The following is a 25,328-nucleotide window of genomic DNA, read 5'->3' as shown; positions in this document are numbered from 1 at the left end:
GGGGCCCTTCACTTAACTGGATCCCATTTGGGGTAAAGCACAATGTTTCCAAGATAAAACAGTTACTATAATGATAATTAATAAGCTGTTTATGAGCTAGATATTGTAATACCATTGTGTTTATAACTCTAAAACTCTAGAAATGGAAATTTCCACCACTGTAACCAAATTGGTTTATAAAATCCCATTCCCACTAGCTAGTCTTCACAGACCCAACTCTAAACAATAGCTTCTTGTATTGCACCTTGTAAGTCGTCGTGTTTAAAGAGTTTGAAACAAATGAATAAACGCACAATTAAAATGTAGCACAAGGAATGAATAATACTTCCCTAAAAGAAACAACTTACACTTGTAAGTTTACTCAAATTTACTCAAATTTCAAATTTACTCCCAATCCTTCTCTGTTTGTTCTATTTTCTTATGTAAATGTGATGCAATCCTCGTTTGCAGCTGCAGTACATATCATTCCTCGCTGCCAGTATCGGGATGCAGACGCTATGATGGTGTGTGGAGCATGGTTTCCTCAGCGAGAAGTGACTTTTCAACTGTGTTCTCAATGAGGCAATCCATGACACAGTCTCTCATGAGTCAAACTGCATAACACGATGTGGTCCTTCACACTCACCATCATTCTTTGCTTAGCTTAAGATTTATAGGACACACACATTCTATTACCCACTGAGAAAAAAATCCCTGAGACCTAGAGGGTGAAAAGTAAGCACAGATTCTGGACTATATATATGTATGTGTGTGTGTATATATATGTGTGTGTGTGTGTGTGTGTGCTCTGTTTAAAGGGAAATAAGTGTGCTTTAAAATTCTGAATAACCTTCAGTAGCAATCTGTCTTTTTTCTTGACAAGTTTCTGTTGTAAAACTGGGGAGGGAAATTTCATATACGTTTAATATTGTTAACAGTCGTGCTACTGGGATAAACAGGGATGCTGTTTAAAGGTGAAAGCAAAAAATTTGGGAAAGATCACCAAAATTAGAAACCATGTCTATCATATCTGAGGCAGAAAAACCGTAAGATTGGAACAAGGTGGTCTTTTTAGATCATATATATAATCCTGCTAAGATGCAGCACTCGTATCACAGGTATCAGACCTCACTTTTCTTTTTTAACACAACAGCTCGAGAGCTTGAATGGACAGGAAATGGAAGGCTAAGATAGGCATTGAAGCGCACAAAGCTCTTATCTGAAGTCATCCTGCCCTTTCTCAGAGGGAAAAGTAACACAGCTCATGCATCTGCACCAATAAGAAGAATGACATTTCTGTTAAACAAGTTCATAGATCCTTGAGGTGTAATCAAATTCTAATTAAAATCTAATTACAGAGACTATGCAAGGACCTATATATTTATATTAACTGGAATTATTATGTGCTAATTCAGAGTGTTGCTCCATTGCTGTGTTCTTTCAGCAAGATAAACCTGTGCTGATGGTTTGGATGTTTCCAGGCTTTGGCAAGACTGCCACCTTGTGGTCATCTCTGTTACTATGGAGATTTAGTGCCAGATCTTAAGAGCACTTTGTAGTAACGTGATAGTAAATTGACACTGCAGTTGTTGCTGAGTTACATTTCCACATGCAAGATTAACATTTTTAATTTAAGATTAACATCATAAATGTTGTTCTCAACATTGTTGTTAGATTCCTTGTTCTCTCAAGTTTTTCATTATTTATTTATAGGATGGATTGCATTTATGTACCATACAAGCTTAGAGTTCTCCTCCTCAAAGCAAAGTTATTAACATTTATAACACAATACACTACACAATATACACTACACCATTTACTTGTTCATGTCTCATAAGAGCACAAGGCCAGAATTATTATTAATGATGCATTATACAAGAAATTGTTCCGTCAGCACACAGAGATATCATCACTATTACCTGTCAAAAAAGATTCATTTTATCATTTATTGAATATCGTAACTGAACGAAGGGCTTGATATCTGAAGAGCTGTGTATCTGAAGAGGAATGACTAATTTGCTGTCCTTTACTCGCTCTCCACTTGTCTTTACCCATTTGCAGTCCCACTTTTAATAACAGAGTGCAGCAATATATCATATTCCATTAAATAGTATAAAAGAGAGCTTAATAAGGACTGATGAATTGAGTGGTGAAACTAGAGGTCATATGGCAAGTTTAGTTAAGAATCTGTTAATCTTTAATTTAGAAGGTATCTCTTTGAATATTACTAATCATTAATAATAAAATATGAAATCGTTTTCAAATAATTACTTGTAATATTTCATTGACATAGCTGAAAAGGCTTGATGCTTGTATCACTTCAATGATTGTATCAACTCGAATTCATAGGTTTCATATACTGTATACAGTAGATCTTCACAGAAACTGCATTATTAACCATTTATCTAGACATATTCATCTAAACACCAATATATCCTGTAAGTGCTGCATTTGTCTGTGGATCCTGTTAAGATTTTTGTTGTTGTTGTTGTTGTTGTAATTATTGTTCTCTTTATTTCTAAATTAAAATTTGTTTTAATTTTATTCAATCCTCTTCAGTATGTATTATATCCTGTGCAGGGTCACACTGGATCTGGATCCCATCCTGGTAATAGTGGGCATGAGGCAGGAAAAACACTCGATGGGATGCCAACCCACCACTAACTGGTAGGTAGGAGGGAAGAGTAGAACCTGGAGAACCTGTATGTAGATACATACATATATACACACACAGTACTGTGCAAAAGTTTTAGGCAGCTGTGAAAAAATGCTGTAAACAAAGAATGCTTTCAGAAATATAAATAATGAGTGTTTATTTCTGTCAATTTACAAAATGCAAAGTGAGCAAACAAAAGAGAAATCTAAATCAAATCAATATTTGGTGTTACTACCTTTTGCCTTCAAACCAGCATGAAGCGATGGCACGGCCCCCACAGAGCCCTGATCTCAACATTATTGAGTGTGTCTGGGATTACATGAAGAGACAGAAGGATGTGAGAAAGCCAACATCCACAGAAGATCTGTGGTTAGTTCTCCAAGATGTTTGGAACAACCTACCAGCCAAGTTCCTTCAAAAACTGTGTGCAAGTGTACCTAGAAGAATTGCTGCTGTTTTGAAGGCAAAGGGTGGTCACACCAAATATTGATTTGATTTAGATTTCTCTTCTGTTTATTCACTGCATTTTGTTCATTTATGAAAATAAATGTTTAACACTTCCATTTCTGAAAGCATTCTTTGTTTACAGCATGTTTTCACACTTGCCTAAAACTTTTGCACTGTGTATATGTGTATGTGTGTGTGTGTGTGTGTATATATATATATATATATATATATATATATATATATATATATATATATATATATATATATATATACACACACACACTGTTGTACTATAGATTTATTAAATATTTGTGTAACAAAATTTATATTATTATTATTATTATTATTATTATTATTATTATTATTATTATTATTAATAATAATAATACCATGACAAATGCATGTATCACAATTTACAGGGACAACAATAGGACAGAACAGCACGTTTATTTATTTTAATTCCACAATGCAACAAGAGTCATTTTATACATTGTTGGTTTTGTTGCTGTTTTAAACAGATCCCAGACAACTGAACTCCCCCTTATGTCTCTGCAGTATGACATAAGAGTGTTAGTCAGCGTGAGAGCAGAGTTTACCACTGAACTTCCAGAGAACTGAACAGCGCAAACCCCAGTGAGATAAACCTTTCCCATGATGTATGTCTGGTTCTGACCATAACACAAACCCATGAATTGAATTTATTAACTAAATGTATTAAAACATTTAAAAATCTGCTCAGTTTCTTTCCTGAGCCAGATTAAATGTAAAATCGAGTTCACAGTTTAGTTGTGTCATTCATAGGTAGTGAGTTTTTCTCTTGAAGCTAGATTCTGACAGGCTGTTCAAGCTTGTTCGTGCCTGGCGTTGACCTCATCGATGTGGTATCCATACTGACATGGTGCCAGCTTTTTGCTTCCACTTAACATCTTCCTTTTGACATTTAACAAAGTATTTTGAAATACATAGCTTCTTTCACACACACACACACACACAGGCTAAAGATGCTGCTGTTAAAAAACTTAAATGAGTTGTTTTTGTGATAGCAACATGCACTTTTTTCTGTTAATAATACATATTACAAATTAGTCCCATATGGCCTGGTAAACCAGACATTTCAGTTAATAAGGAAGAGGCTGCAATCATTTTATGGCACAAATTTTTAACACACAAACCATCTTTGGTCCAACAGTCAGTCACTTCATTAGACTTCATGAGATGGTCAATGATATCATCAGTCCATGAATCCATCTATCAGTGACATCATACTTATTGTGCGCTGCTGGTGCACATTGGCTACATTAAACACACTTCATACAGTATACCAAAGACACACATTCCTAAAAGCACTGCAGAGTTGTACCCCTCTGTTATAGGGTGTTCAGACTGATGCTTTGTCTTGCACTTGTCGGTGCTACAAATCTTTTGGGGAACTAAGCCAACATCAGGTAACATGTTATCTATCAGAAAAAAAAGAAATAATAAAATCAGTTTAATGCCATGTGCAGAATGTGTGCTGAAACTAAATCTAATGAAGGAAAAAATACATTCTAACACAGATGACACCTGTTTATTAAGCACAACTACCCTGTAACTACACTCAATGGCCATTTTATTATCTACATGCACTTGTAGACCTGCACACAGGTGTTGAGGAGCGATTACTGACTCAAGCCTTTTCACGTCACGACGCTAATGCACCTGATACACTCATATTAGTGCCACCAATATGTCAGTGTCTCTGCTGTGCTCAGAATAATCTAGCACCCAAATAACATTTAGTCTACTCTAGGAAAGTCTAGTGGTCCTGTTATGGTCCCTTGCCAGTGACAGTAAAGGCAGGCTGAAAAACACTTCAGTCAATGGCATGTCCACATTCTACAAAGTGCAAGCTAGTGTAATGTAATAAAATGTAAAGTCAATGAATGAAGACATAAGGTAGGTCCCTCATACGCTGCTAAACATTATGTACTCTCACACTGCATTTATCACGAGCAGTCAAGTAGTGTATTGACTAGAAACTGCACATGCTCACAACATCTATATGTTCACTGGCCCACATAGATGCATGCACATAGCACATTATCACACACTGTAACACTAAACACTTCACCCAGGAAACAATATGCACAATGGCATTGACATCATGAAGTGCTAAAAGGCAAACTTCAACACTGTAGCCCTTTGGGTTCTAAAATAACATCTTGATGACAAAAGCAGGCATCACTTACAATTACATAATCAAGGGCATGCGAGCTGTTTCTCTAAAGCCCCCATAAACAAATGTTAATAATTGACATCATAAAGTAAACATCCATACCAAATCAATTCAGTCAACATTGGGTGCACATTTAACTTCATATAATATTTGTCTCTACACATCTTTCCAATCTCAAAATAAATGTCAGAGATCTGGTTTTACTGCAGTGCAAAGTAAAAATCTTTCAACCAGAAGCATGACAATAAAGCATATTGGCACATGTGACTTGATAAGAACAGGCATATTGATTTCATTTCTTCAGGGCAACACCAAATGGCAGTATTTAGAGGCACACACGACACCCAGAGATTGCATTCACACAATCATGGAACATTTTCAGGTTTGGAGATGCTCATAAGCATCAGTTGGTTATTAAAGTCACCAGTCAGCTTACATATATACAGTATAATCCTCAAAGCAAAACTGGTATCATTATTTTCTCCCAATTTTTTTTAGGATGTAAAAACTGATAAAAATGTCACTTTTGGCAGCCATGCACTAAATGCCCTTTAAAGCACCAATAAAGAAATTGTATTTGAGTCAAACCCATTTCCTCTCATGCTGCTACCTGATGCTATATACATGTGATAAAGAGCATCAGACTGAGAATGTTTTAAAATAAAAAACAAACATGGATGGTGTGCAACAAATTGGCAATTTTTGAGAGTAGAGCTGTGTCTCAAATGGCGTACTATGCAATACATATACAATGTATAGAGATGTGCATCTGAACTGGGATCCCAAAAAATCAAGTGTCATGGGAGCTTTTATTTTCACACGGATTGGAGCCTAGTCATGTGAAGCACACTAGATAAAGGCCTCATTCATTGACCGAGAGCATACTGAGTGCTCATGCGGCAGTGTATAAAGCATTCTCCATTTTCATTCATTCATTTTCTGCAGTGGTGCAGCGGTTTCCTTGAATATTTTTTAAGTATTTAGGGAAACTTATCCAACTATGTCCATTAACTAACCATAGCAGGTTGCTACTGCAGGGATTGGTCAAATGCCAAACGTCCTGCGTGAGCAGGACAGGATTTTCTTAAAATTTATGCTGGATAGGAAAAAACAACAACTCATGCACACATCTCTATTACACGCTATGAAAGAAGTACCTAATTTGTATATGTGTGTTTGTAACATCTCAGATCAAACACTAACTTATGAAGGCAGTGATGATTAAGGTTCAGGTCAGCTGATGAGAAGGCACGGCAGCACTGGTAAGCTCCTACTGCTGGCCCTTGAACCATGCCTGCTTCAGAGGTGTTTTATCAATTACTGATCCTGCACTCTTTCCCTGGCTTCCTAACAAGAAAAAAAATTATTTTACTGTAATTGTGTCAATAAGGGTTGTCTTTACCATGCAGGACCTCACATCACTGAACTACACCAGAACAGCAAAAGGAAGCATGTTTGTTGTTTAAATTTGTGTCTAGCAATGTACTCACTCAGTAAAATATACACTACAGCACCCCCTGGCGGCTCTGGGAAGTGGCGGTTTAGTGCAGAAAGTGTGCACACTCTTTCCCACGGTTTTAGTCCATCAAAGTATTACTAGTTCACTACATCTCAGGTTTCACAATGTGAACGCATTACTCACAATAAAATATGCATAGTACACCATCTGAGCTGAGGTCAGGATTTTTGTTTGTCAACATTGCAATTCAGTCTACAGTGCCTTTGCACCCACAAAACAGATCACACTTTCATGCAACTGGGCTTTCAGAAGCATTTTAGAGTAGATTTGATCAAAGTAAAATCTCTCAACTTGTATACTTTAGTTTTCTGTCTTCATGTGAGTATTAATCTATAAATGTTATAAATGGTAAATCACTGATTAAAAATACGAAGTTTGTTCGGTTGTTTGTTGGTATACTCCAACAGACAAACACAAGGCTCAACCTTCAAGTCACTTCCCCACCCACACAAAGGTCATTAAATGACAGCAAGTCCACCATTTTCAATCTACTTATTATATTAGTGCGATCAGTTGCTCAAAGTCTCCTACTTGATTCTTGCCTTCCCAAATCTCCTCACTCCTGCTTTTTAATTGTAGAAAGTTATTCTTGTTTTTCTTCAAGGTAGGTTTTCACTCGCTTCCGCACGTAGAAGGCTGTGAGGGCACTGCAGCAGGTTGTGAAGACAAAGAGAGCCGCAGCATCATGAGCCAAATCACCGTGCAGGCGCTCGTACAAGGGTCTGCGCTCAGTGTAGTCCATGCGCACAGCCTCAATCTGCATCAGTGTGCACAACACAAGAAACATGTGAAAGATCTGGTGGCCCTGGCCAATAAAGTCGCAGCGGCCAGGGAACCAGCACTCTGGATGAGGGTAAGAGAAGAAGAAGGCACTGACCAGAAAGAAGAGGATTTGATAAACGTGGAAATTTATTGCTGGGTCAGTGCAAGCTTGCTGTGAACTGTAGCATGTATAAATGCGATGCACCACAGGGCTGATATCTAAGCAGTAGGCCAGGGCTGAGGGTACCATCTGACAGAACTTGTGGCCGTACCTCTGTAGACTCTGACTGGCATACTTGCCATAGCAGCAACCAGCGCACGAGAGCCATGCCATAAAGGCAGCAGTGGGCAAGAAGAAGCTTCGAATATAAGCATGCCATGGTTCTTCCACCGCATAGTAGAAATGCACCAGTGCGCTGCCGTATTGGTACACAGCGACACCCACGTAGTCCAGGAAGTAGAAAGTGTAATTGGAGAGCTCAGACTTGGCAGACAGCAGGTGGGCGAGAGTGCTGCAGGCCAGATAGGTGAACGCAGTTAGGAGACCAATGAAGAGCGGCTGTGCATGTGGGTCACGCAGGAAGTCCACAGTCTCTGACACTTCCCGGAACTTGGCGAGTATGACTAGCGAGGCTAGCAAGTGTGTCCACACATTTATTGTCTCGTTATGCCGCTGGAAGAGTGAGAGGAAGTAATAGCGCCAGCTGTGATCAGGTGGCCGGTAGCCTGTAAGGATGTGCGTTTCCCTGAAGACGTGAGGCACGTCACTGATGCTCACAGTGCATGGTAACGTGGGAAATGCAGACTCAAGCAGCTGGGGAATCTGACGCAGTTGTTGCACGTTTATGAACAAACGGCCAATCTGCTCCATTACCACGGTCGCCATGGTGACGGTGAATCAAACAGAACAGTCTGGGATCTGTAGTGTGTAAAAGCAAAAAAATAAATAAATAAAACATCATTGTGAACAATCATTCTTGTTCTATTTGCCTTCAAAATATTGGCCAGTGTTCAGTGTACTGTGATTGTGTAGCCCTTTTAACTTTAGATATTGTCTCAAAGCAATTTTAGAAAGGTGCATAACAATGAAAGTGTTTAGATCTGGTCTTGTTTTTGGATTGTATACTGATAATATTTTAACCAAGTACATTTCCACTTGCAGATATAGTTCATATAAAATCTGTATACTGCAACCTAAAATATGCAAATTAGCCCATAACAAGTGAACACAGTCCAATAACCTGTGGTGTTTCTCATTCCCAGTTTCTGTATGCAAAAGCCTGCTGTCTAGTCACAAACTGCATTTTTGCATGTGGTTTATCTTATTAAAACCATCATAAGTTGCGATGGACTTCATTCATTATGTCTTCATGTCTTAGGAGGGTATTTATCATTACATTTTCTCATCATTAGTTGGCCTCTGACGTAGCGTTCCTTTCTCCTACCAGCAAAAATGGTCTACTGTACCAGTTTGACCAGCTCAGCCTGTAAAGACATCCTGGAGTCAGATGGCATTTCAGACAAGTTGAAGTGGTTTGAATAAACATTTTCAATAAAGCTATCATCAACATGTCAAGTCTGCGCTCATGTAAAACATTGGGCAAATGTAGATAAAATAAGTGCTAACAAAGCTAAACATATAAACCTTTAAACAAATTTAATGATTATAAATTTGCAAGTGCAAAGCCTGTTTCACAGATTGCCTTTTTTTAGATTATGCCTTGACCTGTAAACGATAGACTTGAGATTGTTCTGCTTACATCATCAGTCAGCATGATCTGGGTTCCTGCAGAAAATGGGGTTGTGTTATAAGTGAGGTTGAGATGATATGGATATTTTTCTTAACATTCGAAAAAATATGTGAATTTTCTATTAGGATGAATAAAGTATCTATCTATCTATCTATCTCTATTTGCATGTTTCTTTTATGTTTCCCTTGTCAGCAATAAGTTTGTAGCTACATTTTGCATAATCCGATGCCGCCAGTTTACTCTTGGAGATAAGTGTTGTAACAGAGTTCAGATAAGATGTGCAAAAGCAACATCTTACTGTGTAAAACCTTGATTAAGATCATTTTATGCTGAATTTGGAACAGCCATAAATGACTGACACTAGTAAGAAAGTAGTACAAACGAGCACATTTTACCTTTAATAGAACATGGAAGGATCAGTGATGAAATATAAATAGCTAATGTTCCGTTTGTGAGCTGTGTAATTTCTCAACTATTTTGAACAACGTCGCGTTACGTCACAAACCGTCACGTCTTCAGGTGGTGAAATTCGCCTGTTAAAGGGACAATAATGGGGAATAGAGAAGCGCCTGTAAATTAGCTGTAAGGGTAAATAAAATCGCACAGAGGCCTAAAGACAACTTGTGAATGATGTAGTAACGACATCCGACAGCAGGCCACCGTTCTCCACACCCTCGAGTAGGAACGCTATCGCTACTGAATGACTGGAGAATTTTCTAGATCATGTAGCTAGTTTCATGTAGCTAGATTAATAATGACAGACTATCAGATGTACAGTTTCTCAATTCAGATTGTTCTCCGTTATTTTACTTACTTTTTCGGCATTTCAGTCTACATGAAACATACATATAAAAATAAATACATAAAAAAAATCCGAGCTCTTGCTTTATCGAAGATAATATGGATGAATTGTATTAACATTTTCTCGACATTTTCTCATCAACACTCTTCGGTATTTATGGCAACTTACCTTTCTATGAGCCAATCAGCGAAAACGGATGCATGCAGCTTTTATACGTTTCTGTGAAGACCTGTAACATAAACATGATGAAGGAAGCTGAATATTCGTTGACAATTGTTTCCTGCGGGTGAGGCTCCTGTCAGCGCCCTGCTCAACCAGAGAGTTGTACAGACGGTTAGAAAGACAAGCGCCTCAGCCAATCCGGTCACCGCACTGTTTTCTTCTGTTAATCCACCAATGGTAGAGAAGTGTGAAACAGACCCGCCCACTCCCTAATAATTTCGCCTTTACAGCAAGCTTTGTAAAAGATTATTCCGTGCGGAAGACGTTTATTAACGTTGAAACTTGTCATGGCTTTGCTATGATATGAATACAGGGTTACTTAACGAGGGGAAAGGTGTGGTCACGATATTGAGAAATGTGACAGTCTAAGTCAACACACATCTTTAGTAACAGTGGGTGTCTGAATACGGGTGTTATTTATACACCCACAAGTGTGTCGTTTTTTTTTCTACCTCTCTTTATTCTAGGCCTAGAATAGGAGCAGGTAATGTGTTAAAATGTGCATTTTGTCCCTTTTGGTTGGGGACTAGTGTGTAAATGCCTCTCTGTTGAATCGTATGGAGGAGGGTGATATTAACAATGTTGCTTTGTAAGCCTGTGTGTGTCAATAGAGCTCCTTCATCATAAATGTAGACACAGCAGGTCCATAAAGCATTTAGTTCCCATTGTAACTGTGCCATTTATCATAGTGTGGGATATGAAGAGATTTTTGGCTTTGTTGTTGTTTTCACATAAGTGGACAGATTTTTTGCTTGCGGCTTAACTCCATTGCTAAAATAGTTACTTTATAAATAAAAAAAAAACTCAAAATAAATTATAAATAATAAAAGCATTTGAATGGCCACAAATGTCTTGTGTGACTTGACCCTCACAAAAGGGAAGTGTTGAAATTAGCAGCAGAACTAAGCATCTGTTCAGAAACAAAACCTGTTACCACATTTGAATAACCACACTTACACTTCAACACTTGAAACACAGACAAAATCATTTTTAATTCTTCATGCTGAAATTGGACAGTGCTAGAAAGGAGTACATGAAATTGCAAAAGGATTAAGTTGTTTTACGTTACTAGATTGAAAAATTGTCCTACTTAGTCAAAAAGGCTTAAGCGGTAATGTAAAACCTTAAATGTAATATTATTGTAGTCATAATAAGATTTAAGGGAAAGACTGTGTTGGGATTTAGATTTGGAATTTTGGGATCAGTTTGTAAAAAGTAATTGAAATGAAAGTAAAACAAATTCACATTGCATGGTATTTGATAAAAGGAAAATGTATTTACATTGTGGAAACATACAACTTGCTTTAATCAAGAGAGTCAAATGAATTCAGATTTGATTTGCATGGTTATAAGCTAATCATATACCCTCATGCAGTCGAGATTTTAGTTGCAAGTCATGTCTGACAGCCTCTTTGAAAAAATTTTCAAGAATGAAAAAGTGTCATGCCTTCAAATGGGCCACTAGGTGTCAACACATACAAAATAGACTAGACCTTACTGCCCATTATTAATAGGAATGTTTATACGAATGCTCAATTTTGGTACCTCCAATATAGAAAGCGTGTTTATGAATATCAAATACAGGTCATATTGTCTGAATCACTTGGTATTGGCATCTGGCAGGCCACAGTTCTTCATATCCTCAAGTGGGAAAGTTAGCGACATGGGCTGAATTACTGGAGAATGTTCTAGCTATGTGCAGATAATCAGATGAGGAAAAACACTGCAAACATGCAAAAAAGGACAGCCTTTTAGATGTACAGTTCCTCTGGAGACAATTTGCTTTGTTCTTTACTCTTTTATCAACACACAAAATGGACTAGACTGAATATCAAATACAGGTCATATTGCCTATGCACATGTTTGTCTGCAGTGTGATATTAGTTCTGATCTGTGTTTCTTCAAAAATATTAACAAGTTTACCAATGACAAGGTAAATGCAAGAATGTGCTTGTTAACCAGATGGAAAGAGAGTTACACAGACAAGCAGACACATTATTTGTTCATAAATGAACATCTACAAAAAAAAAAGAGGCAGATCTAAAACTGTTAAATTCTAATAATTAACACGCAACTGTGCAGCTTTATTAAGTTCAAAGAACTGCAGTTTGTGACATACACAGGTACAGGTCAACTTGCACGATGCAATAAACAAAGCCAGAGACCTATGTGTAACACAGGCATGCTTCCCAATATGATAAAAGACTGCTTATTTAACAGGCCAATGTTGCAAGAAGAAAACTCTACAGGTGATGAAGATATAAAGAAGGTCTGAGCACAGGAAGATAAAAAGATAATTATGCATCTGCTTCTCCCCTAACCTTTAGCCAAAAAGTGTCAAAACCAATGCATAATACTGGCCATATAATGGAGCAAAAATAAATCTTTGGATAAGTAAAAAAAAAAAATCCCTAAAATCGAGTAGCACAAACAGAAAGAAAGAGAAAACCCTCAGTTCTCATCACCCTCGGCTCCATCTTCTTTTGTTTCTTTGTTCTTTCGGACTTCTTCAATTTTCTTGTCCTAAATTGAAATATAAAATACAGAACAAAGTCATTAATCTAATTAATTCCAAGCTTCATGAGAAATTCATGAGAAATGTCTGACATGAAGGCTTACCTTTTCCTTAAATTTCTCATTCATTGCTGCCATCTGTTTTGTACGGTTTTCTTTGTTTGCTTCCATCTTCTGGTTGAGTTTCTCCTCTGCCATCTTGCTGAAGTTGTTGTTTTCTTCCATTGCTTTCTGGAGAACCTCCTTCTCATGCTCTCGCTTTTCAGCCAAGTGCTTCAAGACCTCTGCTTCATGATTCTGCAGAGTATTTTTAAATAATCACTACTTCAAACTAGCAATCAACACATAGAACAAAAACAGTGACAACCAGAATAACCAAACAGCCATTAAAGGTTATACAACATACAGTATACTGATGACATTATATACAGAAACACCCTCCCCTGTGACACTGTATTTATGCCTAAATAACTATGTAATTACAATCATGTCATTACTTTACGTCTCTCCTCTGCTGCATCAAGTTTCTTTTGGATCTCATCCAAAGAGACCTCCTTCTTTTTTGGGGTGGACAGTGGGAACTCTCCCTTGGCATCTGGTGCCGAGGGGCTCAGAATGACCTCAAAAGCTTGTCCAGAAGCACGCTTGTCCAGCTCCTTAACATGGATGTCTGTGAACGATAAGACCCTGTTGATAATAACTATAAAATATGATGCCTCGTATGGACAATGACTTCAGTAAGATGAAATAAAATATGCTGTGAAGAAGTGCATGACTATTTGTTTTCCAGATTACCTCCAGAGGACGCCATTGCACTCTTAAATTTGAGGGCTTCAAGTACCTACAGAATAAAAGCAAATAAAGGATTTGAAAAGATGTATCTTCATCATCATCATCATCATCATCTTGCATGACAGAAAGACCACATCATTCTCTCTGTGCAACAAAAACCAACAGTCTGTCAGTGACAAATGAACAAGATATTCTTTGACCATCCTGTTCTCCGGTAAACAATAGCATTGTCTACCCATGTTGTCCTCGATACATTATTATTTTAACAACGTTTCAGAGGTAAAGTCAATAGCTGTTGCAAAGATACAATGGACCTGATCTGCATTGTGTTTGTTCTATTCTTTATATCTGTCAATTTATTTGTATCTTTTGTCTATTTTTTTTCTTCTGTAGGCATGCTGGTATAATCTATAACTAATATGTGTATGTGTGTGTGTGTGTGTGTGTGTGTGTGTAATTGTGTATTTCCTTGGTACTGTATTGTCCCTTTGCTAGAGTCAGTGGGATTTGGGAGTGGTGTCTCCTGTTCAGCATCTTTTTTTCACTTCTTGTTTAAAACACAGCTGTTCTGTTTGCAGACATCGTGCAGATTTTTTTTTTTGATAAAGTTGGCAGTCAGGGAAGACAAAAAAAAAACAACAACAGTAAATTGGCCTCAAAACTGAAACCTGCTGTTCGAGCAATTCATCAAAGCTCAACACCTGAAGCGCCTGTAAACCTGCGGATGCAAACGACAATGTGAGGGGGCATTAAATATATTCAGTATTAACTAGAAATCAAAGTGCCTGATTGAAATGAGAGACATGGATTTGCAGGTCATAGACATCGAGCCTGTTTAGTGGAGTTTGGTGAACTGGGCGGCAGCTCAGGGACAGAAACAAAGGAGATTTTGTGTCTGAAACGAACAAAGGCGACGGCGGCGTTTTCCTCCAGACCATTTCACACGTCCCAGTGCATCCAGCATGACGACTTAACATCACACTGGACCTTTTATAAAGCCCCGAATGAGCAAAAGGAAATCCGTGTGTGGAATAATAACAATGTTATTGTTAACCATTAGACACGAGATTATCAGTCTGTGTGATAAATAACAAAATAGCTCATTCGTGCAATTCTAGGATTAGAGCAAAATGAACAATGTCGATGCACAACATAATGGCTGATGAGTTTCATAATCATTACAGATAAATAACGTGTCACGTGGCATGAACCAAGCGTCACACCCAAGCTCACTCGATGCTCCTGCGTGTAAAAATGCGACTTCCAAATGTCGATGTATATATTATAAGCTCGTTAGATATATATTTGTTTCTAAACAGAAAATTATAGCTTTGTATTGGCATTTCATCTGAGAACAATCACTGTGTTGAATGAAAGGCTGCGGAGACAAAGGCATGTGGTACTGAGCAGGATTGTTCCAGGTAGGGTTTGAGACATCACTAATGAGAAATCATTAAATCACTGCTGAGATGCGGATCCATGAATATTATGATTATTTTGTGTTTATACATATCCATCTCATCGTGTGAAAGCAACATCGGATCCTTTAGCCAAAGTCTCAGCAAAGAGCCTTTACGAAAACGTCGCAAGCAATGAAAGACTCGCACTGACCCCAAAAACAAGCACGTCAAAAGCTTTAAATTAGAATTATAATTTAACACCATTTTACAAATTCACCTCTAACAAATGATCAATTTTGCTTTTGATAATTCATACCCGTGGAATTGCAACATCAAGGTAAAACCTTGCAACATCAATCTGCAACATCAAGGTAAAACAATCTATAGCCTTCCTACTGAATTAATAACAAAATTCTACTAATCACCCAGCCAGCTCTCATTACTGGAGGATTATAAGTGACGTTGGAGTCATGCATATTATCTATTTCTAACATTTATTTGTTGATACAAATGTATGGAAACACGTTTAATGCAAAAGATTTAACACGGGTTTTACAATTACTACAAATCAACACAAAACAAAGCAACACTAGATCTAAAGAACACACCCACCTCGGATGCTGTGAAAAACGTACTCCGGGTTTGACTCCTCACGCGCTCAGGTTCTGCTCTGCATCAGCACCTCGCGCTCGCGCAAAAAAGGACCAAAAAGGGGGTGACGTCACATGTGTATATAATCGCGATTGGTTAAACCGAACGCTTGAATAACGCGATCGGTTTGGGAGAATTCTGGGATGTGTAGTTAGTGCATCTCTGTCCCTTATAATGGATTTATGAAGACAAAGATTTACTTAGTCACACATGGAGGGGAGTTGAGCATTACTAGTCCACATATGGACATGTTTATGGGAGACGGATAGAAAATTGGAGAACCTGAAAGAAACCAGTGCATTTCCAGGAAAATCATGTGAAACACCACACAGACAGCAAACCAAATCTGTAGCATACATACAATTCAGCGTACATGAGCTCACAGATGCCCATCATTGACTAGTGGAGGGAGAGAGAGAGAGAGAGAGAGAGAGAGAGAGAGAGAGAGAGAGAGAGAGAGAGAGAGAGAGAGAGAGAGAGAAAGAAAGAAAGAAAGAAAGAAAGAAAGAAAGAAAGAGGGCGAGAGAGTGATAGAGAGAAAGAAAGAGAGAGGGAGGGAGAGAGTGAGAGAGATAGTTTCTGTGGCATCATCAAGAGATAGGAGGTTTGAATCCTGACAATGGAAAAGCATGAACACTTCTGCTGTGCCATAGGGATCTGCAGGCAACAACATTTCATGTTTGGGCAAACAAGGCCATCTTTTCATTCAGGATATTAGACTTTGGTGCACTCCTTAATCTACTGATTGTTTAACATTGTCTTCTGGCTGTTGCTGTTTTCTTTATCTGTGCACAGGAAGCTCACATTTGCACATGCATTAATATTCAGTACTTTATTATATTATACAACATTACAGTCGTATGCAAAATTTTAGGAATCCCTGACTATTTCCATGATTTACATTTATAAATATTTGGGTGTTTGGATCAGCAATTTTTGATCTAGCAAATAACTGAAGGACACAGTAATATTTCAGTAGTGAAATGAGGTTCATTGGATTAACAGAAAATGTGCAATATGCATCAAAACAAATAACACAGGTGCATAAATTTGTGCACCCCAACAGAAAAATCACCAATATGTAGTAGAGCCTCCTTTAGCAGAAATAACAGCCTCTAGATGCTTCCTATAGCCTGTAATGAGTGTCTGGATTCTGGATGAATTTATTTTGGACCATTCCTCCTTAAAGGTCTTTAGAGGTAGTCTGTAGGCTGTTTTTGACCGTTCTCACCATCCTTCGCCTTTGCCTCTCCAATATTTTACGTGGCCTGCCACGTCTGGCCTTAACAAGAACTGTGCCTGTGGTCTTCCATTTCCTCACTATGTTCCTCACAGTGGACAGCTTATACTGTATCTCTGCGATAACGTTTTGTAGCCTTCCCCTAAACCATAATGTTGAACAATCTTTGTTTTCAGGTTCATTTGAGAGTTGTTTTGAGGCCTCCATGTTGCCACTCTTCAGAGGAGAGTCAAAGAGAACAACAACCTGCAATTGGCCACCTTAAATACCTTTTCTCATGATTGGATGCACCTGTCTATGAAGTTCAAGGTTTAATGAGCTCACCAAACCATTTGTGTGTTCCAATTAATCAGTGTTAAGTAGTTACAGGTATTCAAATCAACAAAATGGCAAGGGTGCCTAAATTTATGCACCTGTCTAATTTTCTGTTAATCCAATAAACCTCATTTCACTACTGAAATATTACTGTGTCCTTTAGTTATTTGATAGATCAAAATGAAATTGCTGATCCAAACACCCAGATATTTATAAATGAAAATCATGGAAATTGTCAGGGGTTCCTAAACTTTTGCATACAACTGTACAGTATATTCAATAAGGTCAGTACATACAATTTTAAACTTCACTCATTTAATGCATTACCTTGATTGTAATATCCTAGTTTGGTCTGAATTGTATGTAAATTAGGTATATGGCTTTACTGTATCATTTAAGCAGCATTGTTGCATTTTGGATGGTACTAGTATTGTTTTTGCTAGATTTAGTCATAGCAGACTCTCCCAGGAGAGGGGAGCAGATGGTACAGGCTGATTCACCCCCTGGGGGTCACTGCTTCATGTTCAGAGGCACAGAAAAAAGCATAGACAGAGAGATTCCTTGCTGAGTCTAGTGCTCTCTCCAACAGATAAAATATTTTCCTGTGGTGGCAGATCATTAAGTCATCTGTTTAAAATAAGAAGCATTCAAAGAAAACTAGTGACTTTGATATTCTGTTGTCACACGTCATTATTTGCATATTACGATTAGAGATTAGTATCAGATTCATGTTCATATTCATATGTGTTTATTCTTGTTAAGTATCTGTTAATCTCAGGTGTGAATATTTTGCACTACATTTGGATCTGTGAAGCTGAAAATATAACTTGGAGTTTTGTGAATCAATGTTTTGATGTTTAGCATTAGGAAGGGGTTTGTGTGTAACACCAAGTATGAGAGTGATTTCAGGATCTAGCTTTGTATGCTAGTGCACATGTCTGGTCATGTGAGCGCTAACAAAGAGACGTGACATCACTCTGTCTGCAGTGTCGTCTACTGAAGATCTGAAGATCAGACCAGAAGATTCTATTATTGTATTCCAAATAATCTTTATAAAAAAAAAATACTATGCTGACTGTTTTAATACAAACAGTCAAAATGAGTTCTTCAAGTAGTAATGCACATTCTGGATCAAATGCCATTCTGTCTGCAGGCACAAAGTGGGTCATTTGCAAAATCTCATGGTACAGCATGCTGAACAGGCATTAACACATGAAAGGACAGATTCCCATCTGAAGCTCCTGTGATTTTTAATCGCATGCCCTAACTCAAGTCCTGAATTCAACAGAGGAAGCAGATTTAAAATAGAGGCGTTGTCACTTTGAACACTTTGCAGCTTCATTTGGCTCTCTGAGTGACATCATGCTTAATGACATCACATCGTTATGTAATACGCAGCGTCTCATACTCTCTTAGAAGATATGTTCCCCCACCCACACCCTGCCAGGCATGACACACATTCACATGCTATGTTCATGCTGCATTATATAATATACATCATTCTCCCTTGTTACATCTCTCCCAATCAAAAAACATTCTCGCTCACACATATTAAGGGAAAATATTACTAAGAAAGGCATGTCATCATATGAGACAAAGCATTGAAATAACACAGCGAAAGGCAAGATTCACCAGTCAAAAAAAAAATTGCATTATGGTCATAAAAGGTAAGACTCACCAGTCAAAAAAAATGCATTATGGTCATGTGATGATACTGAAAGCTTAATGTATTGTAAACCATTAGTTTACCATCAAAACAACTCATATTCTTCCCCACTTTATTATATACAGACTCCTAAATGCTGTTTTCTATTATTAGCATATACCTCAATTATATGTGAGATGGAGCAGTACACATAATACTGTGTGATCATATGATTCTAAACATCATAAAAACCTCCTAATACAGTATATCCTAATTCATTCATTAAAATATGTTCAATTCTGTATTTATGTATATTTGTTCTATAAGTCCTGAAATCATACTAAGATCTGATGTAAAGCAATGTGTGAAAAAACTGTATGACTATTTTCTTCTTCTGATATCGCCTTTTCCCGTTCATCTGTTTCCACCACACATCCATATATCTCCACTTTGGACTTCCTCCTGGCCTCTTACCTGGCAGCTCCATCTGCAACATCATTCTACCAATACAGGGCTCTCAAGTTTTGAAGACAGGCAAGAGTGACATTCTGAAAAACTGATGCTGATTATCTGGGAAACATTCTCTAACAGCAGTCAAACTGTCATTGTTTGTGTCAAACAAGTTGTGAATTTGTTGTAACATTAAAACAGGAGATCATGACTCTGTGCTCAAAGTAATGCTCACAGCTCCAATGGTTTTCACTGTGGGTGAACGAGGATGATGCCGAACAATTCCAGGATATGCTTTTTTTTCATTGGTCGTTGCGTTAAATTTTACCCAGATACAATAGTGCTATTTTCTGATTGGTTATTGTGTAGCCTCTTTTTTGATTGGCTGATAAGTGTCAGGCTCGACTAAGAACTCCAGGGGAGACGCGCTTGATTCCTGACCGGTTCCATAGAGACAGCGGTGCGGAGTGATCCATTTTGGGTGCTGCGGTATATTAAATATATGATAAATAGTACGTTTTTCTGCATGAGGAATACAATGTGTGGTGGGAGTACGTGACAAAAGACCGAAATGAGTGACTGTCACGTTCAATGCGTGACACTTGAGAGCCTTGCCAATATAACCATCTCCCTCCTCTGTACATGTCCAAACCATCTCAATCTAACCTCTCTGACCTTGTCCCTAAAACAGCCAACCTGAGCAGCCACTCTGATAAGCTCGTTCCTAATCCTGTCCATCCTCGTCACTCCTAAAGAGAACCTCACCATCCTCATCTCTCCTACCTCCATCTCTGCCTCGTGTGTTTTCCTCACTGTTACAGTCTCTAACACATACAGCAGATCTGCACTCAATACTGTCTTGTACACCTTTCCTTTGATTCTTGCTAACACTCTTCTGTCACACAACACTCCTGACACCCTTCTCCACCCACTCCAACCCGCCTCTTGGATGGTTGACCCTAAATACTTAAACTACTGCACCTTCTTAACCTCAGCCCCCTGTAGCCTCACTGTTCTGTTTCCCTCACTATCGTTCAGACACATGTATTACTGTCTTACTATGACTGACTTTCATTCCTCTTCTTTCCAGGTGTTCCTCCAACTGCTCTCTACTCTCACTACAGATATGACCATATTTACTATATTTACTACTATACTGTATTTAATTAGGACTGTTGAATGAAGTATGTTATACAGTTGTATGCAAATGTTTAGGACCCCCTGACAATTTCCATGATTTTCATTTATAAATATTTGGGTGTTTGGATCAGCAATTTCATTTTGATCTATCAAATAACTGAAGAGCAATATTTCAGTAGTGAAATGAGGTTTATTGGATTAACAGAAAATGTGCAGCGTTATGCAAGGGGTGTTATGCGTGGCTGCAAAAGAACACAGCATTCCAAGAAAAATACTTGCTACCCACAGTAAAATTTGGTGTAGGTTCCATCATGCTGTGGGGCTGCGTGGCCAGTGCCGCTACTGGGAATCTGGTTAAAGTTGAGGGTTGCATGGATTCCACTCAATATCAGCAGATTCTTGAGGATAGTATTGAGGAATCAGTCACAAAGTTGAAGTTATGCCGGGGCTGGATATTTCAACAAGACAACGACCCAAAACACTGCTCAAAATCTACTCGGGCATTTATGCAGAGGAACAAGTACAATGTTCTGGAATGGCCATCCCAGTCCCCAGACCTGAATATCACTGAACATCTGTGGGGTGATTTGAAGCGGGCTGTCCATGCTCGGCAACCTAACTGAACTGGAGATGTTTTGTAAGACGGTATGGTCTAAAATACTTTCATCCAGAATCCAGACACTCATTACAGGCTATAGTAAGCATCTAGTGGCTGTTATTTCTGCTAAAGGAGGCTCTACTAATTATTGATGTGATTTTTCTGTTGGGGTGCCCAAATTTATGCACCTGTCTAATTTCATTTTGATGCATATTGCGCATTTTCTGTTAATCCTATAACCCTCATTTCACTACTGAAATATTACTGTGTCCTTCAGTTATTTGCTAGATCAAAATGAAATTGCTGATCCAAACAAATTGTCAGGGGTTCCTAAACTTTTCCATACGACTGTATCTGTAACAGCAACTAATTCATAGGAACTTGTATAGCAGATGCTGTACACAACAGCAGCAGCAAGAAGAAGTAGATGAAGAAGAAGGTAATTTACAGGTTCATATAACATTTATTGTAGGTGTTTCTCAAGGATCTACTGGCTTCTTTGAATCCTTTGAATCTTTGAATCCTTCTCTTTGTTTCGGGTGTGTGTGTGTGTGTGTGTGTGTGTGCATCTGTGCATATTGTCTAGTGTCTAGCTAATGTCAAGAGAAAGAAGAGATGTGCGGTGAGGTGAGCAGATGACTTTTTACAGCTGGGTTAGTCAGATGCAAATATATATATACTCGTATGATGCATACCAATATTTTTTGACACTATAGGGGTCACGCCAGCCTTCTTTCTCAGTGTCTGGCACTGTGATAGAAATTGCTGCCCCACTCACTCACTCAATATTTAAACACCAAATATTTCCCAAGAAAGCCCCGCTTACTGAAAGCCCATCAGCTAGCTGGCTAGCTAGCTCACAATGATTTGTACATTCTTGTAAAAGGTGCATCCTTTGAAATCGCTTCCTTTCTTTCTCTTTATCTTCATCTAACATGTGTTTAGATTTTGAATCAGAAGTTACATACTTGAATGTTGTATTGTTTACCATATCCACTGATGATGTTAACTCTACTAAAGTAACAGTATCAGTGGGACTGTTGCTGTTGGGAATGTATTTTTTACATAAATATTGCAACGTCCCAGTGGGATTACATTAAATATCGGCACTTTTAAGACGCAGCTTGATTAATCAAATTAGTGGACCGGAAATAAATGTTTAGTTCACAGTATAATAACTGTGTTGACTGGTCTATATAGAGCACTTAGGAGAAAGGCTATAAAAGAGACACCAGACTGAATTCAGACAAAATGAATGACATCACTGTGACCTGGCAATAGATCTGAATGTTCTGAATTTTCCTACCATCATAAAACCACAAAAATACTAGTCATTTTTAAAAAACTTTCATTAATAGTCATGTATTTGAATCTACTGTATATATGTCCCAGAGAGCTGTACACTAGCGCAATATAAAAAAAGAATAATGTAAATCAGTTTTCTTCTGTAGTAAACCAAAACAAAGCTTTTGACTGATATGTGACCTCTGGCTTGACTTGTAGCCTTTGCTACATGTGGGTAGATGCCAACTATGCTCTTGATAACATCTTAAAAAGTGTAAGTTTCCTTAATATATTGGCATGTTTTCCCCCCTCTAGCATGTATAATTATTCCCTTACTAGCCTTTCTTTCTACTTTCTCACTGCAGAGCTTTATTTGAATCTTTCAACGGCAGTCTCTCGAGTGGAAAAATACCAGCATCTCCTTGGAGGGAGGACTGAAAGAGTGACGGTTGCGCCAGTACAAAGTTGTAATCCTGGCAGCGTTCCTCGCGAAACAGTACAATGAAGAGGCAGATATCAGCTGCCCAGGCCTCTCCCAGCCAGAGGAACCCACCAACATCTAAACAAAAGATCTGATTATAATAGCCTGAATCAGATTGAATAAGCACCCAGTGGCTCACAACAGTGGGGGACATTTCAGTTAAATCTGTCCCCTTGCCTTTCATCCTAGTGAGTAATGACACTAAATGTTTTCTAGCTCTTGAGTAGGGTCACTGGGTTCTACATAATGTCGACATATTTTTAGACACACAATTTACTGAACTTTCACATGTAACTTGTGTGTTTTGTTTTTGTGTGTGTTTTGTTCACATGTGATTTTTCTATTTAGATGATTCAGTTATTTTATGAATTTTTTTAAACATGCTTCTAAACATTTTATTTTTCACAATTTATTTACACACGATTGATTTCTTTTCATATGTGATTGGTTACATGTGATGAATTTATTGTTTTCCGGTGATTTCTTTTATACATGATTTTATTTTCACAGGTAATTCTTTTAGATGATTCATTTATTTTTACATTATTTATCAAGCTTCACATGTGATTGTTTTCCAAATAACTCAGTCATTATTATCACTTTTCTATGAATTCATTTCTTTTAATATGAAATATTTTTCATGTGATTTTATTTGTCACATGCCGCAAATTCCTGTGCTCTCGAAGCCACATCCGAGGTTTGATTCCTGGGCAGGGAACCCACTTAGCCACTGAGGGGTTAACTATCAGTCGCAGTCCCAAGTCTAAATAAAATAGGAGGGTTGGGCCAGGAAGGGCACCCAACGTGAAGCCTGTGGCAAACCAATATGTGTGAATCAGATGATCATCTGTGGTGACCCCGAACAGGGAGCAGCCATAGGACAACAACAGTAACATTCAAATGATTTCACATGCAGGTGCTTAAGGTCAAATGAGTAAGTATGTGCTTCCCATGTGATCAGACTCTATTCGATTTGTGTTTGATCATATATAAAATGTATGAGATTTATCCAATAGGTTGACACTTTGATTTCTGTTTTTTTTTTTCTTCTTGCTTGTTAGTTAGTTGTTCCACTTTATCTACCAATGTTAAAATCATCAGTGTCTGACCAGCTGACCAAATCAATGACTGGGAGTGTCCAGTCTCAAATCGTTCAGGAACACAATAACGGGAATCTGGTTCAAGCATCATCATCATCATCGTCATCATCATCATCATCATCATCATCATCATCATCATCTTTAAGAGTAGATCATCATTATACCATCATGCCTCATCCCTATTTCCCATAACACATTCCTGTGCAGTCTGAATCCTTAATCTCAATCTTATCCTGCTCTCTCATTGGAGATGTGATCATGTGATTTTAGCCTTCAGATTTTTCATTTCTCATATCATATCATTATGCAGCATAAGACATTTTGGTGCTCATCTTAACAATCCTAAGCACTCCACTGTTTTGCACTTTGAATGAAATATTAGCTTTATATAAGCAACACCATTTTAGGATTATTGTTACTGCACTATGAGGTCTGCTAAGAGTTCAGTCTTTCTGTATTCTGGCTCTACTGCATGTTCTCTAAACCCTTTTCTCTGTGAAAGTGTGTATCCGTGTCATTTCCAACTTGTGTTAGAGCTTATATTATAAGTAATATATTACAAGGTGTTTACTGTGGTGATACTCAGTGGGATCAGTTGTTATAGCAGCAGTTGTCACAGTGGAGGCCGGGGACCCTCTGCGGTCTGTTGTTTTTTTATTTTATTACATTGTGGTACTACAATGTGGATCTGCAATGTACCTTTATCATTAGAGATTTGTTATATTTATTAAGAAGTTCCTATAGAGATTAATTCAGTGGAACTTCACTGGAAAGTTCAAGAATTAAAAGCTTTAACTAGCTCAAATATTATTGTAAGCATTTAACTTATGAGGCAAGATGGATTGTGTTTGTTTGTAATACAGTTAATGGGGTTTATAAAGTTTAGTTTATGTCTTATTTACTGTCTGCAAAAAGTTTGAACACCCCTGCGTTTTGGTCTCTCTCTCTCTCTCTCTCTCTCTCTCTCTCTCTCTCTCTCTCTCTCTCTCTCTCTCTCTCTCTCTCTCTCTCTCTCTCTCTCTCTCTCTCTCTCTCTCTCTCTCTCTCTCTCAGTGGAAGGCAGGCTGGCAGAGTGGCACGTTAAATGCCGTGTGCAGTGTCTGAGTGTTCACTGCTCACTCCCAGCCCTCCCTTACAGCAGCACTGTTCTAATTACATTTTGTTGACACGTCTCGATGCATATCATTTACTACACCATTGTGGGGCAGCCAGCACTTCTACCCTAGTGGAGCTGAGCTTTCAGGAACATTGAATATAATGGCGCTCTGATATATTGGTAGACATGCCAATGCTCATTGCATTCTGAAGCCACTCACCAAAGGTCAGCCATCAGATCAAGTCCTTACTCTAATTTATTGCTATGTT

General features: G+C 38.1%; 2 protein-coding genes across 4 annotated transcripts; both read right to left on the bottom strand.

Moving 5' to 3' along the window:
- Positions 1-3,512: 3,512 nt before the first annotated feature.
- On the bottom strand, positions 3,513-10,481 carry paqr7b (progestin and adipoQ receptor family member VII, b). Of its 3 annotated transcripts, none has more exons than XR_009648444.1 (3): positions 10,300-10,481; positions 7,348-8,497; positions 3,513-4,539 (listed from the first exon to the last, which is right to left on the bottom strand). XR_009648444.1 is itself a non-coding variant. In XM_060869956.1 (3 exons), exon 3 carries the CDS (start codon positions 8,462-8,464, stop codon positions 7,400-7,402), a length of 1,065 nt encoding a protein of 354 aa, XP_060725939.1. In that variant the 5' UTR covers positions 8,465-8,497; positions 9,339-9,364; positions 10,300-10,481; the 3' UTR covers positions 3,513-7,399. The 3 variants fall into 3 exon arrangements, 2 of the variants coding, with proteins under 2 accessions (XP_060725939.1, XP_060725938.1); XM_060869956.1 differs by adding an exon at positions 9,339-9,364 and having other exon boundaries at positions 3,513-8,497; XM_060869955.1 differs by having other exon boundaries at positions 3,513-8,497.
- An 839-nt stretch (positions 10,482-11,320) lies between these two features.
- Positions 11,321-15,760, bottom strand: stmn1b (stathmin 1b). The gene is made up of 5 exons (XM_060869953.1): positions 15,672-15,760; positions 13,663-13,708; positions 13,365-13,537; positions 12,973-13,164; positions 11,321-12,876 (listed from the first exon to the last, which is right to left on the bottom strand). Exons 2-5 carry the CDS (start codon positions 13,676-13,678, stop codon positions 12,805-12,807), a joined length of 453 nt encoding a protein of 150 aa, XP_060725936.1. The 5' UTR covers positions 13,679-13,708; positions 15,672-15,760; the 3' UTR covers positions 11,321-12,804.
- Between the last annotated feature and the right edge of the window lie 9,568 nt (positions 15,761-25,328).

The sequence above is a fragment of the Tachysurus vachellii genome, chromosome 5 (assembly GCF_030014155.1).
Source record: "Tachysurus vachellii isolate PV-2020 chromosome 5, HZAU_Pvac_v1, whole genome shotgun sequence".
In the NCBI taxonomy this organism is placed as follows: domain Eukaryota; kingdom Metazoa; phylum Chordata; class Actinopteri; order Siluriformes; family Bagridae; genus Tachysurus; species Tachysurus vachellii.
Note: the sequence above shows the minus strand (reverse complement) of the source record. Positions and strands in the feature narration are given on the sequence as shown.

Excerpts from the sequence above, each read along its gene's own strand:
- paqr7b (XM_060869956.1), bottom strand. The coding sequence starts at position 8,464 with ATGGCGACCGTGGTAATGGAGCAGATTGGCCGTTTGTTCATAAACGTG.
- stmn1b (XM_060869953.1), bottom strand. Across the intron at positions 13,165-13,364 it reads CAGCAGAGGAGAGACGTAAA|AATCATGAAGCAGAGGTCTT; the intron begins GTAATGACATGA and ends AATACTCTGCAG. Across the intron at positions 12,877-12,972 it reads ATGAGAAATTTAAGGAAAAG|GACAAGAAAATTGAAGAAGT; the intron begins GTAAGCCTTCAT and ends ATTTCAATTTAG.